The 20,748-nt window shown below is 54.9% G+C and overlaps 1 protein-coding gene and 1 non-coding gene across 6 annotated transcripts in view; both read left to right on the top strand.

Moving 5' to 3' along the window:
• The window catches only part of Tecpr2 (tectonin beta-propeller repeat containing 2), a 70,774-nt gene that overhangs the window by 30,521 nt on the left and 19,505 nt on the right, over positions 1–20,748 (top strand). For 4 of the 5 annotated variants that reach the window (XM_063240911.1, XM_063240915.1, XM_063240913.1 and 1 more), the window contains exons 8-17: positions 1,389–1,718; positions 2,503–3,476; positions 4,815–4,998; positions 7,217–7,390; positions 9,260–9,440; positions 10,541–10,682; positions 12,125–12,365; positions 13,062–13,151; positions 14,487–14,720; positions 20,156–20,304. In XM_063240911.1, the coding sequence (XP_063096981.1) occupies positions 1,389–1,718; positions 2,503–3,476; positions 4,815–4,998; positions 7,217–7,390; positions 9,260–9,440; positions 10,541–10,682; positions 12,125–12,365; positions 13,062–13,151; positions 14,487–14,720; positions 20,156–20,304 (2,699 nt within the window). The remainder of the gene's footprint in view (positions 1–1,388; positions 1,719–2,502; positions 3,477–4,814; positions 4,999–7,216; positions 7,391–9,259; positions 9,441–10,540; positions 10,683–12,124; positions 12,366–13,061; positions 13,152–14,486; positions 14,721–20,155; positions 20,305–20,748) is intronic. The other variant, XM_063240914.1, reaches the window with a different exon arrangement.
• LOC111754935 (small nucleolar RNA SNORA2/SNORA34 family) lies at positions 10,956–11,092 on the top strand. The gene has a single exon (XR_002789602.1). It is a non-coding gene; the product is annotated as a small nucleolar RNA SNORA2/SNORA34 family (small nucleolar RNA).

Raw genomic sequence — 20,748 nt, 5'->3', positions numbered from 1 at the left:
TACTGGTTACACACCGTGCTGTGTATGGCAAGGTGGCACTCTCCAGGTTGTGGTTAGACTTGCTGGGATTTTGCTGGCTAAGCAGTAGCAGCTTTGCTTAATTAAACAAGCAGGTATATCTGTTAGTCATTTCCACAGTCCCACGTTTGAGTGCTGGGGAGCCTCCGGGTCACTGCTGCCCAGCGCTCTGAGTCTGCATGGTCTGGCAGGCTGTCACCCTCCTGGGAAGGCTGCTGCTGAGCAAGTACAGTTTGACCTGTACTTCATCTGAATGCAAATGGCTGCAGGTGGCTGGTGGCTGCCATCTTGGACAGCGTGGCTCCAGGCGAGTCACCTCTAGCAGCCCCTGCCCTTGTGCCTGGCACACATTGGCACCATGAGTCCAGGTCCCTGCGCCTGCCTGACATCTGTGTTCTGGCCCCTGGTGATGCTGGGTACCAAGGAAGCCTGGTGACGAGTGTGTCCTGTAGTTTGAGTGCAGGGGGCTGGGTCTGGAGCTGTTCAGGCTCTGGCAGCCTTTGTGTGTCAGCTTACAGGGATACATCCCCTCAGCGAGACACTGGCCAGCTTTCAGGCCCTCAGGGACAGGTGTGGGGACCTGGGTTCCGCTGCCCTGGCTGTGCTCTGTGCTTGTGCTGATGCTGACCTCCTGCATCTGCTTCCTCTCCTGCAGTCCACCCCAGCAGAAAACCCTTATCCCGCCTTGAATTTCAGGAAGCTTGGTTATCAGTACACATATGTTTTTCAAATGCCATTTGAGTCAAATTAAGGTATATTCAGGATGTAGTTGAAGAATGAGCTACAACTAAGTAGAGCAGAGTTCTTTAACTAACAATTTGTGAGTCAGCCAGATGTAGTGGTGCTGCCTATAATCCTAGCACTTGAAGCTGAGGCAGGAGGATCTTTGTGAGTTCGAGACCAACTGGGGCTACAAAATGAGCTGAAGCCCAGCCTGAAATGTATAGTGAGACCCTGTCTCAAGACAAAAAAATGACTTGTGAGTTGAAGTGATAACATTGTACACTTAGTGGCATTTCCTTGCTGCCAATCAGGCAGCAATAGTGAATTACTGGGGCTGAGGATTTAGCTCAGCGGCATAAGCACCTGCCTTGCAAGCAGGCAGTTGTGAGTTCCATCCCTGGTACCGATAAAAAGGAAAAAGACAAAAAAACAAAACAAAAAACAGTGATTTACTGTCCTGAGTCTGGTACCAGAGCTCCTTCAGTCAGAACCCATGCCACCATCTGTGATTCTGTCTCCTGGGTGCCTGTGGACGTAGAGTTGTCCAGTTCTTTGTGGGATGGAGGCCAGGCTCCCCCTCTGCCAGCTGCTCCGAAGGTTAGCCAAGCCCCTTGGGCAGCAGTGTTCACCAAGCTCTTCTCTCTCAGCAAGAGACAGTCTGGAGCTGGCACGAGGTCCCGAACACATCCCTGGGGAGTGTCCGGAGAAGCCCCTGGGGGCCAGCACCACAGAGACCAGGCTCAGAGGGTCTTCGGTGGCCAGCTCGGCAGCCAGTGAGCCCCGGAGCCGGAGCAGCTCACTCACCTCCACCGACAGCAGCTCTAACCTGCTGCCACCTGCGCCCCCAAGCACTGTGGAGCTCAGCCAGGCCAGCCAGCCCACCTCGCAGAGATTCAGGGCCATCAGTGTGGAGGACTTCGAGCAGGAGCTGATCGTGAAGCCCATCAGGGTGAGAAGGAAAAAGAAGAAAAGAACAGGTGAGTCTGTGCCTCGAGGCACACATGTCTGCATACTGGGGGTGGGAGGGACAGTCTCCAAAAAGGAACAGCTGCTCCCTGGAGAAGACCCTGGGTCATGCTGCACACACTAGCAGGGAACATGTGAGCTAACGCAAACGTGCACATGGCATCTCTAGAGAGTGCAGGTGACCCTCGAGTCTCTGGCAATGCACCCTGCTGAGAGAACCTGGTTTAGTTCTTTTCAGTATTTAAGTTAAAATGTTGGCCTCTGGGGGCTGCAGACCAGGTGGGGCTTGGCCCAGTGGTGGTGGGGGCACCTGTGCTGGTGCATAGTGGCCCCTCTTGCCAGACGGGGATTTAACATGGAGCGTTTCAAACTCAGAATTTCGTCGTGCCCATTATGCCTCTCTGGCTGAAGGTCACTGCAGGATTAAAGGGACTCGTGACCAGATTCCTTAGCGTTCAAATGGTATGGAAAGATTGGTCTGTGATTAGTCAAGCACCCCACTTTGCTGTCCCCCTCTTTTTTTGTGTGCCTGAGATTGAACTCATAACCTCTAGTTTGCTAAGCAGGCGCTTACAGCGCTTAGCTAAACCCCCTGCCTGCTGTCCCCTCTTCCTGAAAACTTCTTGGTGGGCCCCCTCGGTGTATGGTGTTTGTATCTTACATAACATCCCTGCATCAGGGCTGTTCTACTTGAGGTTTATTCTTCCATTTGAAGTGTTTCTCTCAGGACAAAGTTTGTTTCCAAGTCGCCTCTTACAGTTGCATTGTCTCCTGAGTGTTCTCATTTTCAATTAGAAGCCGGAGGAGGTGGTCACTCATGTGCCAGCTCCCTGGAGCCAACACCCTGCTCCGAGTTCCCCGGCGGCAGCCCCCGGTCCCTGAGCACAGAGCGGCTGTCCGTGGCCTCAAGCATCCTGGGCAGCAGTGTGGACCAGCTGAGCATAGAGTCACCTGACGGCGAGAGCAGCCTCGGGGGCAGCGAGGTGAGCGACGTCTTGCTAGAAAATCATGACCCAGAAACATTCAGCATCCTGGAGGCACCTGGATCTGCCCCCAACGCACTGAATGAGGAGGCTGACGCTGTCCCTGAAGTTCCTCAGTGTCACCTTGAAGGGGAGCTGGAGCTGCTCCCCAGGGCGTTGACGCTGCCCTTACTCCCGAGGGAAAGCCTGGAGGGTGACAATGACGGAGGACACGAAGAGCAGCTCAGTCCTGTGAAGGCTGATATCTACCACAGATGGGTGCCCTGCCCAAGCCAGGACAGCTCTGCCAAGGCCCCTGAGGGGGAGGATGCAGAGGCTGAGAGCCCTGAGAGCCCCTTTCCAGAACCCTTGCTCCTGGACTCACTCGAGGGGCCTCCCAGTCTCAGCAGGGCCTCAAGGGCAGTGTGGTGGCCTCCCAAGGTCATGGCTGAGCCAGCCAGCAAGGAGCAGGATGGCTCTGGGCACCTCACTGTGGACCTTTGGGCTGCTGTCACTGACCATGACACAGGGCAAAAGGAGATGCCCCCATCTGAAGGTGACAGGGAGAGTGAGGGGAGACAAGTGGCCCTTCTCATGACCGCCTCAGTGGCTGGCACCCAGAGGCCCCGGCTCGAGCCACCTTCCCAGGACCCAGGGCTGACGTCCAGTGATGAGGAGGACATCTACGCCCACGGGCTGCCATCATCATCCTCAGAGACGAGTGTCACAGAGCTCAGAGCCGGGCACTCCCTGCAGGACCTGAGCCAGCCAGGCACGGACGACCCTGCCCTGCTCAAGTCGGATCAGGTGTGTGGTGTGGGTGGCTAGACAGGGTCACTAACGAACAGTCACTGATTGCTGTCCCGTCTGTTCATTCTTTCTTTCTTTTTTTCTTTGGCAGTAGTTGGGGTTGAACCCAGGAGTACTGAATCATTGAGTACATCTCCAGGTCTTTTTATTTATTTTGAGACGGTCTTGCTTAGTTGCCAAGACAGGGCTAAAAGTTGTGACTCTCCTGCCTCAGCCTCCTGAGTTGTGCTGAAATTGTAGGCTTGCCCTTTTACTTAGCAGACTGCCTTTTTTCTTAAAGACTTCTTGTCAAGACCAACTGTTTTCCTTCTCATGGAGAGCGTTTATAATCCTGCTGCAAAACCTGAAGCCAAATATGTTTTAAAGTCTTGGTTTGGGAGAATTTGCAGCACAGGCTCGTGAGCTACTTTGGAGGCCTTGCACTGACCTGCTGTGGTGAAAGCAGCTCCTGGCCCTTTGTTCTGGACCAGCAAAGCCAGGCTTGTGTGCAGTCAGCCGGGCCATTGCAGAGCCCTGGCAGAGCAGCCGGTGTAGTGGACAGAGATGAGTGTCCCTTCCTGCCCATACACAGGGCCCTCAAGGAGCCACCCAGGACCTGAGGCTGTGACAGAGCTGCTGTTCCCTCCATGACCTGCGGGTGGCTGCCCAGCCCATGGAACAAGGAGGGGTCTATTGGCTGTGCAGAGGCATTTTATATAAAGAAATAATCCTTTAAAGGTGCTTACTCTCCTTGGTACGTCATTACAATGAAATGCATTTGGTTTCAAAGCTGACTCTGCTGTATGACATTTCCTGCTGACCATGGACACAGGACGCGGCCCATGGCTCTTCACTTTCCTCACCCGGCCACAGGGTCTCTGTGTGGACAGCACGATGCTTGTTGGTGCCTGCCACATGCAGGATGTGCTCTGCACGTCTCTTTCACCACTGACTGGGGAGGAAAGGCTCAGGGAGGGTCAGCGAGTCCAGAGCCCTGTGGCAAGTGAAGGGCAGCACAGGCCCAGAAGCTCAAGCTGGTGTTATTTTTGGGGGGACATATTGGGCTTCCAGCCCACATGGTTCCTTCCCCCAGTGCTTCCCGAGTGCCGGGGTGTCCAGTGCTGGAGGCAGCCGAGTGGGTCTTGTCATTGTGCACCGAGGCCTGGGGAAGCCAAGCTTGCACGCAGGGCCCGTGAGCCAGGGTGAGGAAGGCCGAGTCCTTGTCTGTGTGGGCTGAGTGCTGCTCAGGAAACCTGTCAGAGCGTACGTGCTTCCGACGCTGCTCGCTCTCGCTGACAGCCGTGTGATGTGCGCAGCCCTTTCCCCGAGTTGGTCTCACACTAGTGTCCTTGTCAGTTTGCAGAGAGCTGGATGGGCTACTCCGGCCCCGGCTACGGTATCCTCAGCCTGGTGGTCTCCGAGAAGTACATCTGGTGCCTGGACTATAAGGGCGGCCTGTTCTGCAGCGCGCTGCCGGGCGCCAGGCTCCGCTGGCAGAAGTTTGAAGATGCCGTCCAGCAGGTGGCAGTGTCTCCCTCAGGTTGGCCTCCTTGGTGGGCTCCGGGACCGGGTCTGGAGGCTGGGATCAACCTCAGTGGGCTCTGGGGACCAGGTCTAGAAGCTGGGATCGACCTTGGTGGGCTCCAGGGACCAGGTCTGGAGGTTGGTATCATGTCTTTCCACATCAGTTGATGGCATGGAGGCTGTTGAGTTAGGGTTTGGGGTTTTAATTGTGACAATGTGTGAAGATACTTTTGTACACTGTGTGAATAGTTTGAATCTTGAGGGTTCTTAGTGATCTCAATGACATGCAGTCTTTTTCTAGAAAAAGTGCCATTGTCTATGAGGCCACTGAATTTAGGTCAGGCCTGGGGCCACATGGAGTGCATTCCTGTAGCTTGGCTTCCTTTCTGGAAAGTCTCCACCGATCTGTGCACTGTGGGCAATTGACCTGCACTGGGCTGTGGGGGGATACCCCGCCTGCACCCGTTATTGAGCGTCTTAGGAAGTCAGCGAGGCTTCCTGAAATTCTTGCCTTTCTGTCCCTTTCCATCTCGATTTGCATCTGCTTGTTTGCTTTCTTTTGTTTTCCTTCCTCTCTTCCTTTTCTCCATCCCTTTTTCCCTTCCTCCCTTCCATTCTCTTTTTGTTTTTAATAGTCCTGGTGATCAAACCACCAAGCTACATCCTCAGACCTGTCTTACTTTGAGACAGGGTCCCTTTAAGTTCCCCAAGTAGGATGCAGACTTTTGACCCTCCTGCCTCAGCCTGATGAAGTCCCAGGATCACAGGTGTGCGCTGCCACTCACAGCGCGCTTTTCCCCAGTGTTGGCCGCTTTTGCTGTTCCCGTGTGGCAGGGCAGGTGGACCCGAAGTGTGTGTCCGTGCGTGTCAGGCCATGAGGACAGATGTGACAGAGGCTGAATCTGCTCTCGGCCCTGTCCTTTCTCATGTCCCTGTGAACAGCCCTTAACTTGCCTTCCTCTTCGCCAACATTTTTAAAACTAGTGTTTTTTATTTTTGGTCTTTTTCTTTTTTATCGGTACCAGGTATTGAACTCACGACCGCACACTTGCAAGGCAGGCGCTTATGCCACTGAGCTAAATCCCAGCCCCTGTCCTGCACTGTTTTGCTCGCTTTCTTTCACAGGTTGCTTGGGAATGTTTTCCTTGGAGCTGGCTGAGGTGACAGTCTGCCCATTGCTAGCATCACAGGACTGAGCATCTTAGCTGTTCCTGTTTGCATTGTTACCTGTGGGCTTCTCTCCCGGCATTTAGAAATGCTGGTTCGCCCTGGTCGTAGGTGTCCTGTGTTCTTCCTTGGTTGCTCTGGGTGGGAGGCCTCCACCTGACAGACATCACATCCTCAGTTGATATGTCCTGCAGGTCCCAGGCTCCCAGGGCCCCAGGGCCCTGTGCCACATGGCACTTGGCAGTGCCCTCGCTTTGGGTCGTCCAGGTGCCGTTTCACCCTCCCACAGTGGCCCGGCCACACCCACCCCCTGCTCTGTCCTCCGTCTGCCTTCCTCTGTGGGTCAGGATCCCTTTCTGGGTGAAAAACGCCCAATGTGTCCTTTGTGTGCAGCCCTCCCTTTAGCTGGTCTAGACTTAGTCCTTCCTTTTGGTGCCTTAGAGAACTTCATCCACTCTGTGGCACCTCAGCTTGTCTACATAGACCCTTACTTGTAGCCAGGCGTGGTGGCCCATGCCTGTAATCTCAGCACTCAGGAAGTTGAGGCAGGAGGATTGTTTAGAGTTTGAGGCCAGCTTCGGCTACACACTGAGTTCAGCCAGGCCCTGTCTCAGAACCACAGCCCTCTCCTATCATTGCTATTTTGGGCCCCTGGGTGAGGGCGAGCGACGTGGCAGCCCCTAGTGCTGTGCACTTCCGTGGACCTCGGCTGCTGTGCACCCTGCAGGGTCCAGCACTGGGAAGAGAGGACAGAAAGGCCAGCAGAGCCCTTTCCCTGGAGCCCAAGTGACCAGGCTCTGTCCCCGTAAAGTATGACGGGAAGGCTGAAGATGTTGAGGAGCAAGGCACCAAAGCCAGACAGCTGGTGGAAGATGGCAGAGGCTCAGACCTCTGGCCCGATTAGCCCAGGCTGGTCTTGGACTTGGAAGGCCTCCTGCCTCAGCCTCCCAGTGCTGGGATTACAGGAGTGTGCCACCACGCCCCACTTGGCCCAACAGAGCCAGGATACAGGTCTTTGCAGGCGACCCAAGTGTTCACTGGCAGTGAGTGGGCCTCTGTGTCCCCAGGAGCCCTTCTCTGGAAGATTGAACAGAAATCCAACCGCGCCTTTGCCTGTGGGAAGGTCACCATCAAGGGCAAACGGCACTGGTATGAAGCACTGCCCCAGGCCGTGTTTGTGGCCCTGAGCGATGACACAGCCTGGATCATCAGGACCAACGGGGACCTGTACCTGCAGACAGGTGAGGGACAGGTGAGCGTCAGAGGACGCTCACCTCAGAGGCTCTGGTGGGTTTCAGGGAAGCCATGGCGGAAATGTGTTTGCAGCACTCTCTGCTGAGCAGACTTGGCCTGGAGACTTCAGGGCAAGACTCCCATGGGCTTTGTAGTAGAGTACAGAGCAGCCCCTTCCCATTCTTGTGGCTGAGTGTGGCTCTCGCACCCTGCAGGGTCCAGCACTAGGAGGAAAAGATGACAGAAAGGCCAGTGGAGTCCTTTCCCCAGAGTCTAAGGGACTGGACTCTCTCTTTTTTTTTTTTTTTTTTTTTTTTTTTCCTTTTTATCAGTACGGGGGATTGAACTCACGACTGCCTGCTTGCAAGGCAGGCGCTTATGCCGCTGACCTAAATCTCCAGCCCCAGGGGACTGGACTCTCTAGCCAGCTCAAAGTACACCTTCTGTGCACACACAGGGCGGAAAAACAGAACCAGTTTGCTCTAAAAAGCAGTTCACCTGTCCTGCGAAACTTCCTTACGGTACCCTTTAGCTGCTAGAAGTGGCATGGTGGGACCAGTTTATTAAAAAAAACAAGCCACAGTGAGAGTCCGAGCTTGGTGCATCAGCTCAGTGGGAAGCAGCTTGCTAGCTCGGGCAGAACGGGACAGGAGTCCTGCCTGGGCTGCCCGGCCCCTGGGTATACGTGTAGCTCCCCTTCACCTGTCAGCATTGGTGATTCCGAGAGTGCTGGGAAAGCTCCATGGTGGTCGCCAGCAGCCTGGTTCTGGAGATTGAGCAGCCCTGCTCCTCTACCCTCCCTGGCCTGCAGCCCTGCACTGCGGGGGCAGCCTGGCTGCCTGGTGGGCCAAGTGCTCGTCCAGACTCCAGAGTCCTCCTGGGATCCTGTCTCTTCTTCAGTGAAGAGAGCTCTGCCAGGCACTGTGCCTGCAGCACTCAGGATGTTGACCTCCCTTCATGTGGGACAGGGCGCTGTTGGCCAGGGGTGAGGGGCAGCCACCTCCCAGCAACATGGTTTCCCATGAGCCAGGCGCTCCTAGTCCTGTTGAGAGTCTGGACCCAGAATTATGTAGTAAGAAGGCCTGCAGATAAGGCCACACCTGTACCCCCAGCTTGGGAGCCTGAGGCAGGAGGATTGCAGGTTTGAGTCCATCCTTAGCAGTCAGCAAGATAAATTACAGTAAAGCTGAGAGGTAGTGTAGTGCAGAGGCCCCAGACTCAGGCCCCAGTTCTTGGGGGGCGGGGTCCTGCTGGCAACTCCCATTAGCTGAGGTTGCCTGGCTGCCTTTGTGATTCTTAGTTCCAAGGCCTAACTGCAGGGTTTAGCCACCAGCTCTTCTGCCTTGTAAGTGGCTTTGGGACACATTAGTCATAGGCCAAGGGACAGGAAAGGAGCCCTGGACAGGGGTAGGGTGCTGAGTTCTGGCTGTGCTGCAGCCTTGCAGTGAGGATAGGAAACCAGGGATTTGCACTCACAGTGGAACCCGATCCTGGGGGTCCCTGTGTGCACTGGGCCCAGCAGGCAGCCTTCCTGGCAGAAAGTGGTTCCTCGAGCCTTGCTGGGCTGCAGGGCTCCTGCCCTGGCTTCCTCCTCTGCTCTTGGAGCCTCTGAACTCCCAGGACACCAGAGGATCTGCACTTTGTTCCTTGGGCCCAGACTGTATGAACATGCCTCACACCGGCACTGTGGGGAAGCAGGATTTAACCTTTGAATGCTGACTGAGCCTTAAAAAGAAAAGGCACTCGTTGAGAAAGAACATAACAAATTACGCACAGATACACACACACACATGCACACGCTCACATGCGTACAGCCACAGACTCAGGTGTCAGAGTGGGAGAAGAGCTGCTGGTCTCAGGCTCCTCCCTCACTGCAGGCCTCAGTGTGGACCGCCCCTGTGCCCGTGCTGTGAAGGTCGACTGTCCCTACCCGCTGTCGCAGATCGCCGCCCGGAACTGCGTGGTGTGGGCACTGACGGAGCAGAGGGCCCTGCTGTACCGAGAGGGTGTGAGCAGCTTCTGCCCCGAGGGCGAGCAGTGGAAGTGTGACATTACCAGGTACCCAGGTCCTGTCTGTCACCACCTACCGGCAGCTCCCCTTGACTTCTCCAGGCCCTACTCAAGTTCAAGGGCCAGGCAGCTCCTGGAGCTCCCACGGGATGAGAGCTCCCAAGTGACCCAGCTGACTTCTGTAGCCTGGACTTGGAGACATGTGGCCACCTCTGCCAGCTGCCTGTACGTCAGGGCCCCAGCACTGTAGTCTCTGCCCAGAGCTGTGGTTGTTACTTAGTTTCTATCAAGAGTACAGCAGGTTGGATCCAAATACTTTTTTGTGTGTTCATCCTACTCAGTTGAAATTGGTGTCTGAAGGATAATTTTTAAGTTTACTTTTACCATTTAAGATTTAGTCCTTAGCCAGATGCAGTGGCGCATGTCAGCACTCTGAGAAGTCAAGGCAGGAAGATCGTGAATTCAAGCCCAGCCTTGGCAACTTGGTGAGATCCTGTAACAAACTAAAGGCTGGGAATGCAGCTCAATGTGAAGGCCCTGGATTCAATCCTAGTACTAAAAAAAAAGTTCTTAGAAAAGTCAGATCAGGCTGATCTTGATCTTGGTTGGAATGTAGCAGCCAGGGGACTCCAGGGTAACCCTCTGTGAGCTAGGATCCTCTGGACTTGGGCGTCAGGATGGCTGAGACTCAGCCCAGCTCAAACTGCAGGACTGGTGGGGCGCCTCCTAGCTGGCAGCATGGCAGGTGCAGGGGGTCCTGGGCAAGACGCGGTTTGGGTAGGTTGTGCCTGCCCAAGGCACCACATGGAGCCTTGAAGCTCTGGGACACCAAGACAGGGCAGGAGCAGGGCCGATAGGCAGAGAGGCAGCACCTGTGGGAACCTCTGGTTCACAGGGAGTTCCCCACCCCTTGGGGAAGGGGTAGTGGAGCGATGGGCGCTGTGAGCACCTCCTCCTGTGTTGGTAGCCGTCCCCACCGTCCCTGGTCTTCACTGTGTCTTTCACACACCTGGGTCACTCACACTGTCCAGCAGGGTGGGGGAGGCCACGCCACCTCCTTGGCATTTGCTGTCCTGGTCCTGAGTTACAAGTGCTTTTCCTCTGGCCAGTGATGTGGGGCTGACTCCATGCTCTCCTGCTTTTTCCAGCGAAAAGCAGGCTCTGGAGCCCATCTGCATCACTCTCGGAGACCAGCACACTCTCTGGGCGCTGGACATCCGTGGGAAGCTGTGGTTCAGAACCGGTGTGGTGCCCAAGAAGCCCCAAGGGGACGACGATCACTGGTGGCAGGTAGTGCCGGGCTCCACGGCTGGGCCACTGTCCTCCTGTCTGCCCGTCTCCCTCAGAGGCTGGGTGTACTCAGCAGTGCTCATGGTAACTATGTGTGGGCTAGACTTGGAGTTTGCACCATTGGAAACACGAAGGACTTTTCGTGGGAAAAAACTTGGGAAGATTTCTTTGCTTAAATTGTGCAGACTGACTTCGTGTTTCCCCTGGTGGTATTTGGCCATGATTGTTCGCAGGCTGGATAAACCCCGTGCCGTCACTTTGAAGACCTGGGCTCTGGCCCTGAATCAAGGCCAGCAGCTTCCTGACGCTGTTGGTTTCAAGCAGGAGCCTAAAGAGATGTCTTTCTATGATCTGTTGGCCATTTCAGAACTTGGGCAGTGAAATGGTCAATTCATTAGAAAGAAACAGCTTGAAGCAACCCCCCTCCCCCACCGTGAGGGGCTGTGAGCATGGCAGGCTGTGGTGGCCCAGGATGGGAGTCACCTGCGTTTACTGGGACCCGTGCCATGCCGGGACCTGGAGCTCCGGGAAACCAAGCAATCCTTTCCCCACTGCCTGTTTTGTTTTGTTGAACTTCAATATATATGAAAGTATGGACAGCTATTTTGAAGAGAACAAGAGACTCTAAAATAGCCATTAGTGACTTCCCTGTTGTCTGGTTTTGAAGACCTAAATCACCTTCCTTATTCTGTTTGGATCAGTTTTATTCTGTGTTGTTTTGTATGAATTCTCTGTATGTGAAGACTTGGACAACTATTTGGAAGAAAACAAGAGACAATATGATAGATAGTGAAGATCTCTCTCAGGTCATCTAGCTTTGAAATTTATATCTCTTAAATTGCTTTTTTATGTCCTATTTTGTTCTGTTTTGTTTTGTTTAATTTTACCCCCTTTAAAATAAAAAGTAAAAAAAAAAAAAAGACCTGGGCAGTAGTGCTGTTTCCTTCTGGACAGCATGCTGACTAGACAGACTAGGTTTTCCGCTCCAGCCCACACGTAAAGTTTCCCCGTCTCCTATGCTTAAAAGGCCTTAAGCTGGGCACAGTGGTACATGCCTGTAATCCCAGCACCCAGGAGGCTGAGGCAGGAGGATCATGTGAATAAAAGGCCAGCTTGGGCTACATAGTGCATTCAAGGCCACCATGAAAAAAGGTCAAAATAAAAGGTTTCTCAGAAGATATTGTGGGGGCTATTTAGTTACAGAAATTATACATACTTATTGTAGTGGACCTCACAGCATAAAGTGTGTAGGCAGAACAGGACCTGGATATGCTGGTGCTGGCCATGGCATGTCCTGCAGGCTCCCCAATCTCGAGGCCAGTGTGGCAGGTGCGCAAAAACTGTCATTCTGCCGCCTCATCAGCACCCATCGAAGGCTGTCGTTGTGGCAGTACCATCTCCACTGTGCTGACCGTCTGTCTCCCCGCATCCACTCCCTGCAGGTGAGCATCACAGACTACGTGGTGTTCGACCAGTGCAGCTTATTCCAGACCATCATCCACGCCACACACTCAGTGGCCACAGCGGCCCAAGTGCCCGTGGAGAAGGTGGCAGACAAACTGCGCATGGCGTTCTGGTCCCAGCAGCTTCAGTGCCAGCCCAGCCTGCTGGGGGTCAACAGCAGCGGCGTCTGGATCTCCTCGGGCAAGAATGAGTTCCACGTTGCCAAGGGAAGCCTCATAGGTGGGCAAAGGCTTTGTGGACATCTCCAGTTCACTGTCATGTTTTAGTTTTTGCAGTGTTTAGGGTCAAACGAAGGACCTCATGCAGCATTAAAGGAGCACTTTTGTGGTCTTGGCCTGAAAAGACCAGGGGGCTTTGGCGGGGTCAAAGCACCTGGGGGACCCATTATCCTTTCCTTTCTCACCCACCACTCGAGGCTCAGGCCCAGCTGTGGACCCTGGTTATGGTGGAAAAAAGGCAAATGCAGCTTATTAGTAATGATTTCACCTATAGGTGAAAACTGTAGCAACCCACAGAGCCTGGAGGGGTGATCACAGCCTCTGTAGTGCAGGCAAGGCCTGGCCAGGCCCGAGGATGAGCTGGGGTGTGTTTTTCTGGGATTTTTGGTGGGGGGGTGAAGGGTACCAGGAATGAAACTCAGGACCGCACGCTTGCCAGGCAGGCACTGCACCACTGGGCTAAATCCCTGGCCCCTGAAGTTTGTTCCTGTGAGGGAACGCGGGTTCCTGAGTTCTCCGCTGCTGCCTCCTGCCCTGCGCGGCCTCTGCCGTGGCACCCATGACTGGGCTAGCTCACAGTGCTGGCCGAGGGGCTCTGGGCGGGCTGTGAGAGGCCCCAGGCCAGCTGTAGTCCAGAGGTGAACTCCCAAGTGGCTCTACATTTTCATTCCTTCCCACGGCTCTTCACCCTTTCCAGGCACCTACTGGAATAACGTGGTTCCCCGGGGCACAGCATCCTCGACGAAATGGGCCTTCGTGCTGGCATCTGCGGCTCCCACCAAGGAAGGTTAGTCCACACCCTCTGGGCGGAGCTCAGTGTGTAAACTGTGCTCTTCGTGTGGCTGGTGGGTGACGGGGCCTGCAGTGCAGCCTGTGTTGAGGGGACATGGTGTTGTGTCCTAGCCAGGTGTGCCGCAGGCTGAGCCGTGGCAGTGGATAGGTGGGAGCGGGGGTGGTGGTGCTGTGTCTCAGGCAGGATGTCCTGAAGCAAGGGACTATGGAGCCATTGGTGACCTCCAGTACAATGGCAGGGGCCATAGGTGCTTGGTGTGCTCCCATCTGCCCCAGGGAAATCTCAGCCTCTGGATCACCCAAGTCCCCCCTGTGCCCTGTGCAGAGCCTACAGCCCCTCAGGACACAGAGTTTGGCAGTCAGGAGAGGGAGGGAGGCCACCGTGTTGGCTGGGATGTGAGAAGTAAGGTGGCCCGGCCGGTGCAGGTTAGCAGGACGCTGGCAGGAAGCTGCCTGCTTAGTGCAGCCACGGTCTCAGCATTCGGTTCTGTACATGCTTCACACCAGCTCTTCCTGACCACACCTCTGCCAGAAACCTCTGGGCTTGGTTGTCTCCTGAGATTGACCGGGTCCCTTTGGCAGTGACACCTGCCTCACAGTGACAGGAGGCCACTTTCTGTCTACACCTGTGCTGTGGTGCTGGTGGCCAGAGCGCTGTGGGGAGTCTCAGGTGGCAGGTTGCAGCCCTATCCTGAGGGTTCAGCTTACTAAAGTTTCTGGAAAAAAAAATATATCTGGCCACAAGTTTGTTTTGGGTTTGTTTGTTTTTGGGACTGGGACTCGAACTCAGGACCTTGTGCTTGCCAGGCAGGCACTGTACCGCTGAGCTCCATCCCCAGCCCCCACAAGTTTTAGGTAATGTCTTGGATTATTTGCAGCATTAATAGACTCTTCTAACTCTGGGGGTTCTGCTGCAGTGGTGAGGGGCCGGGGAGCTGGGACGTTGAGGTAAGGACAAGAAGCCTTGGGGCCAGCCAGTGGGTTGTGCCTGTGACCTCGAGGATCGGCTTTGGGGACAGCTTAGCAGTCCTGGCCCCAGTGAAGTCTATGTCCATATGAACTGCCCCAGCATCTTTCAGACTCCTAAGGCTGAGGTGGCACCAAGCCAACGCCCTGGCCTCCACTCCATCTCCACGCCCTCCTGCCCTTTCTTCCACCCGCCTCGGCTCAGTCTTGCTCACTGGCAGGCCGAGGAACACCATGTGGGGACAGGCAAGCGGTAGGTGGCAGCTGTGGCCAGCTGTGGCCATCAGGTGTTCGTCTGCTTGAAGACACAAGCCGCTCCAGGCGATGGGGAAGTGCACCGCGCCTCACATGTACGTTTCTGCAGGAAGCTCCTTGTGGCTGTGTCAGAGCAGCAAGGACCTGTGTAGCATCAGCGCCCAGAGCGTGCACTGCCGGCCGTCCACGGTGCAGCTGCCGCCCGACGCCGAGATGTGTGCCTACGCCGCCTGCCAGGACGCACTGTGGGCCCTGGACAGCCTTGGGCAGGTGTTCATCCGCACGCTGTCCAAGAGCTGCCCGACCGGCATGCACTGGACAAAGCTGGACCTCTCACAGTTAGGTAGGTCCCTTGGGCGTGGGGACTGGCTGCCCACACTGCTTTGGGGTGACAGCCAGGTGGGTGGGTCCTGTGATCACAAGGGCAGCTGCTGCATTTCGGGAGACCGCATGGCCGCTTTTCCAGGCTAAATGCACCTCCTACTTTGTAAGGAGTTGCCTTCTGCCCTGAGGGTCTGCAGGGTTTTCAGGACCCCAGATGGCCGCAGTGTGTCCAGAGCTGTGAGGAACTGCTCAGAAGAGCACTGCTGGGGCACTGCCTCTGTCCATCTGTCTGTCTTAGGTCAGAGCCCTATGACCATCAAATGGGAAAGTGCGAGGGGCTCAGGCCTGGCTCAGCACCCCATGCCCCACATCCAGTACAGGCAGCTTCTGACTCTGGCTCTGGGCTCCTGCTCAGCCAGGCTAAGTGCAGCGCCATCTGGGAATAAGTCGTGCACAGGCCAAGAGGCGGCACACTGACCCGTAACACTGGAGTGTCTCTGAGTGAGCCCTTGTGGACCTTGAGCTCGGGTGTAGTTTGTCTAAAGCCAGAGGTTGAGGCAGGCAGCTCCCAGGGTCAGGTGAGTGTTCCCACAAAATCTCATGTGATACACTGACAACCCAGCTGGGTATGGTGCTGGGCACTTGATTCCAGCACTCAAGAGGCTGAGGCAGGGGGATTGCTGCAAGTTCAAGGCCAGTCTGGACTACATAGCAAGACCTACCTTAAAAAAGCAAAACCCAACGGCATTGACAACCAATATTTCATGGGCTTGAGTAGGACAAGCATTGAATGTGTGTGAGGGAGAAGAGAGCAATGGCACTGTCCCTCTGTCCCCAGCCCTCTTCTGTCTTAGTGTCCACCCTCCATGGTGCAGGCACTGCTGGGAGCAGCTGGGCCCGGCTGGCGGTGCTGAGCCCCTCGACAGGGAGTGGCTTGTTCGGCAGCCGCACATCACACCCACCCTGCTCACCACGGTGGACTCAAACCCTGCATGTAGCTGGACATCATTTCCTTTGTCTAGCCCCATCACTGACCATGCCAACCAAGCGAGCCTGCGGCTAGCAGTGGCTGAGACAGTGCTCTGTGCAATACCCAAGTCAAATGCTTTAAAATTAGCTCGAGAGGCTGCTGAAATTTGATGGCTGGCTCCTGGATGCAGGGGTGAAGGCTGTGTGTGGGATTCTGCAGTGGTTTGTTACACCCTGGCGCTGGTAGAAAGTGTGCCTCCTTTAGCGGGTATTTAAGATGCTCATGACACTGCATCTCCAGTGCGCATAAATATGTTGGGCTTGGACTGTTCAGCAAGCTGATGTCACTAGGAGTTCTATTCATCTGGTCACACTGAGGAAGGAAGAAATATTCAGTGTCAGCTTATGCCTTGAGGTATTAAACAGGCTTATACAGTAATTTATGCAGAATGGTGTTTTATAAATAAAGTGCTAAGTAAATGCCACTTTTTGTTCTAAAATAGGTATTTAGAAAGTAATCATAAAGGGGAAATGTCTGCATTGCTGAAAAAGTAATTAAGACTTTTTAAAATAAGAAAAACAAAACAAGCAGAGGCGGGGAACCTTCAGCCTCCCTGTCATTCTGTAGGGTTATGCTCTGGTGTCCTCTCCCAAGGACTGTCACATCGTCTTGTAGGGTTTAGGGTTAGGGTCCAGAAGGCTTTGCAAAGGCTCCTGGGGTTGGAGGTTCGGTCCCTGGGGCGTGGTCTTCTGAGTAGGCTCTTGATCAGCCCAGGAGGGCTCCTCAGCTCGTCGGCGGGTGGGTCCATTAGTAATTGTTCTTCGATGGCATTATTGGGAGGACATGAGACACATAGTGGGGCCTTGTGCAGTGGTGCATGTCACTGAGGCAAGGTGTTGAGACTGTGTCTGGTCGCTGGCCCCTTCCTCTTGGGCTCTCTGGCACCCATGAGGTAAGCAGCTTTCCTCCACCCTGAAGGGCACAGAGGGCCTGAGAGCTGCAGGCCCTGCCACATCCCCTGAGCATGCAGTGACGCTGGCAGGGGGGGGCGGGGGGACACATGAGAGAAGCCGCCAGTGAAACTGCTTGCCTTTGGCTTGGCTCTTCAGTTCAGAACAAGAAGGACCACGCTGAAGTGTGTACCCGGGCTTTACCTGGTCTCGAGAGCCCCAGGCCCTGTAGAGTGGGCCCAGCATGTCGATGTTGCCACACAGCTTCTAGCACGCTTTGCAGTGGCCCGGGCTTCCATTGGAGTCTCAGGCCCAGGGCACTTTTTCTGCAATGGTGCCAGCCTTCGCCGCAGCTGTGTGGACTTCAGGGAGGCTGTGTCTGCTCCCAGTAAGATTAAGAGTTGGAGACCAGCCTGGGCTACAAAGTGAGCTCAAGGCCAGCCTGAACTACAGAGACCCTGTCTGAAAAAGACAAAAAAAAAAAAAAAAAAAAAATGGGAAAAGAAAGATCAAGGGAGGAAACGGTGCCATGACTTTCAGCATGAGAAAGGGCGGCGTCTTTAGGGTCTGGACAGAAGAATGTAGGTAGCCATCCCCGCCGGACTTGGCAGCACACATCTGTTGCCCTAGCACTCTGGAGGCTGAGGTAGGAGGCTGCTGCATTTCACAGGTAAATAAACACGTTCACCAGGTGACAGCCTGGGAGCCCCGGCCTCAGGTGTGCCTCCTTGCAGAACCAGTGCCCCTTCTGCACCACCGCTCCCTCAGTGGGGCGTGGCGATGCAGCCCTCTGGGCCGCTCTGGGGGGCCGAGGTAGGGAAAGGGCAGATTGGGCCAAGGTCTGGGCAACTCAGTGACTCGCTCAGATCCTGCTTCAGCGTGACGGTCCTGGGTTCAGTCCATAGCGCTGCTGAAAAAGGGAAGGAGGGCGGAAGGGCATTCAGCTACACATGTCCTCCTGTATACTCTTTGCTGGCACTGGAGACTGAATGAGGACTCTGCCACTGAGCCGCCACCCAGCCATTTTTATTTTTATTCTAAGACGGCTTTGCCAAGTGCAGCCTGGGCTGGGCTCAAGCTTGCAGGCCTCCTGCCTCAGCCCCTGAGTAGCTGAGGTGTAATCGGTGTGACCACCACGCCTGGCTTTCTTTGTTCTTTAAATCACTCTGGGTCACTTAGTATAATGTTCAGTACAGTACAGTCACTGTGTAAGTACTTGTACTGTTTAGGGAATAATGACACGAGAAACATCTGCACAACGTGTCAGTGGGAATGTTTTTCCTGTGAGTGTTGTTGCTCTGCGGTTGGCTGACTCCCCAGAAGGGGAACCTGAGGATGCCCAGACCCCTAAAAAATACCTTTGTGGTGGTGAGTCAGTCTGCGTGGCCTCCTGGAGGCAGCTGACCAGCCTTTCGCTCGGCAGAGCCCGTGCCTGTGTGTGAGGCGCTCGCACGGGTGGCGCCCCATTCTGCACAGGACTACACTGCCTGGCTGCTGGCCTCCCACCACTCTCTCCCCACCTGCAGGCCCCACAGCTCGGCCTGCTGCACCAGCTGCTGCTGCATGCTCTTCCAGTACCAGGGATGGAACCCAGGGCACTGGCGCTGAGCCACATCCCCAGCCCGCCCGCCTTTCCTCCCTTCCTTCCTTCCTTCCTTCCTTCCTTCCTTGTCTTTTTGAGACAAAGTCTCTGTGCAGGTCAGGCTTGCCTTGAGATCACTCTTTATTTGTTTGTACCGAGAAACAAACTCAGGACCTTGCAGTTGCCAGGCAGATACTTTTGCCACTGAGCTAAATCCCCAGCCCTTGAGCTCACTTTGAAAAGCCCATGCTAGTTTTGAACTCGCAGTGATTTTCCTGCCTCCGCTTCCTGAGTGCCAGGAGTATAGGCCCCAGCCCTTTTTATTTTCACCTTGAGACAGGATCTTAGTGTGGTTAAGTTTCCTGGCTGGGCTTGAACTTGAAGTTCTCCTGCCTCAGCTCCCCAGCAGGCTGGGGTTACAAGGTGCACCTCTGCACCCACCTCAGATCACCTTTCGGCTCTGCACTGAAGTGAAAGAATGAAGTTTTCATCAGAAAGACATCAAGCAGTGAGAGTGCACACGCTAGACTCATACGTACCACTGACAGGAACGGCAGCGTGAACGCAGAAGGCATCCCTCCAACCTTTGTCTGCTCGGGGGGCAGCTGAGTTTCCCGAGTGGGGGGGTGCCTGAATAGGAGGCATGGGGCTCCCTCTCGGCCCCACAAAGCAGTCATAGCAACACTTGCTGGTGGAGTAACAGGAGCCACGGCTGCCACAAGGTGCGACTCTACGCCTGCTAGGAAGGCTCTCAGGTGCAAAGCTGCCTGCCCTGAGTCGTGTGCCACCAGCAGAGCCTAGGCCATGGTTTTATACCTGAACTCATTTGTCAGGAATGCCCACAGCAGCACTCTCCTGAGTGCATAGAGTAGAAAGAGCCCTGTGCCCCTCAGCAGGCAGCCAAGGTGCTCAGCATGGCGTTTCTGTGCCAGCACCGCACTCCGATCCCCCTGGGGAACCTTTTTGATGCTGGGTGCCCTGTCTGCTGCCTGGAGTCAGCATCAGCTCGGGGTAGAGGGCGTTGATGGGAGGGAACCAGAAGAAATTTTCCTGGGTGATGGAATGGCTCTGTGTCACGGCAGGGTGAGCCGCTCAGGGCGATTAACCCAGTAGAGCCAACTGAACCCTGGCTCCACACATGACTGGTTGTCACCTTCACTGGCCAGAGGAGCTGGGCTGACCTGGGTTCAAACCTGACGTCCAACCTTTGCCTCCAGGCTGGACCACTTCTGAGCCGGGGGGCCCGGCAGGTGGCTCCGCAGCTGGGTCCATCGCCGTGCAGTATGTAAGGAGAGTGTGGAAGGTGCCAGGAGCTTGTCCTGCTCAGGGGCTTGGCTATGACACTTTTGCAGGTAGACTGTTACCAAATGCAGTTTCTTTCTCTTTTGATGCAGAGCTGGCTGGGCCTGGGACCCCTGGCCGGAGATCAGTGCCAGGCACTCTAGCACTGAGCTGCCCCAAGCCTTTAATTCCTCCTCTTTGAAGGTTCCTCCCATATCTTTTCATCTTGGGATTAATTAACAAAGAAAAATACAAGAAAGTGCTTCTTTAGTTCACTTTAGTTCTCTTTAGTTCACACTTTAGTTCACTTTAGTTCTCATCGGGCTCGAGTCCACCCTTTACCGCCACAGTCACCTGTCAGGTGGAGCCAATGGGAGCCCAGGCCGAGACATTTACACTGCCCAGCGCTGTCCCAGGCACCGGGACACTGCAGTCTCGGAGGCACCATGCGGTGCCGGCAGTGGTGAACAGCTGGAGACCTGTGTGACACCCTGCGCCAGGGTGTGTCATGAGCCAGGGGCTCTCCCTGGAAGACCACAGCCAGGGTTCAGCTGCAGTCTCACCTCCCCTCTTCCTTTGAAGTATAAAATCAAAGTTCACAGATTACCCGAAACGTGGTCACTTTACAAACATAATTACAGTGTAGGTCTCTTTCCTATGTTTGTCTGCAGGAGCTGTAAAGCTGACCAGCTTGGCCTGTGGAAACCAGCACATCTGGGCCTGTGACTCCAGGGGCGGCGTTTACTTCCGGGTCGGAACCCAGCCTCTGAATCCCAGCCTGATGCTCCCGGCCTGGATTGCCATCGAGCCGCCAGTCCAGGTAGGTGGAGCGCACAGCTCGCTGCTGGCCCCCAGCGTGGAATCCAGGGTCTGAGGTTTGTTGCTGATTATTAAGGGTTATCTGAGTACACACTTGAGTGTTTCCAGGTGAAAGGAAAAATTTTTACATCTGTCTTTTTCTAAAATGAACCTATTTTTTTCCAAATCGAACAATACCAAACAGAGTGATGGCACATACCTGTAATCCCAGAATGCTGGGAGACTCAAGCATTGGGAACCAGACCGGGTTTTATAGAGAACTCAAAAAATCCAAAAAGAAAACCCCAACAGTATTCAAAGGTGAAGGTAGGGAACAGTTGAGTAGACTGTGGCAGAGCCGTGTCTCTTGGGAGTTGTATGTGGGTCCCACCCGATCATGAACACCCGCTCCCTGTGCCCACCTCTGCTGGCTCCCGCAGCACGGGGTGAGCTCTGGCTGGAGGCT

Source organism: Cavia porcellus, unplaced genomic scaffold (genome assembly GCF_034190915.1).
Source record: "Cavia porcellus strain 051 isolate PalLab524CR breed Dunkin Hartley unplaced genomic scaffold, mCavPor4.1 scaffold_31, whole genome shotgun sequence".
In the NCBI taxonomy this organism is placed as follows: Eukaryota; Metazoa; Chordata; class Mammalia; order Rodentia; family Caviidae; genus Cavia; species Cavia porcellus.
Note: the sequence above shows the minus strand (reverse complement) of the source record. Positions and strands in the feature narration are given on the sequence as shown.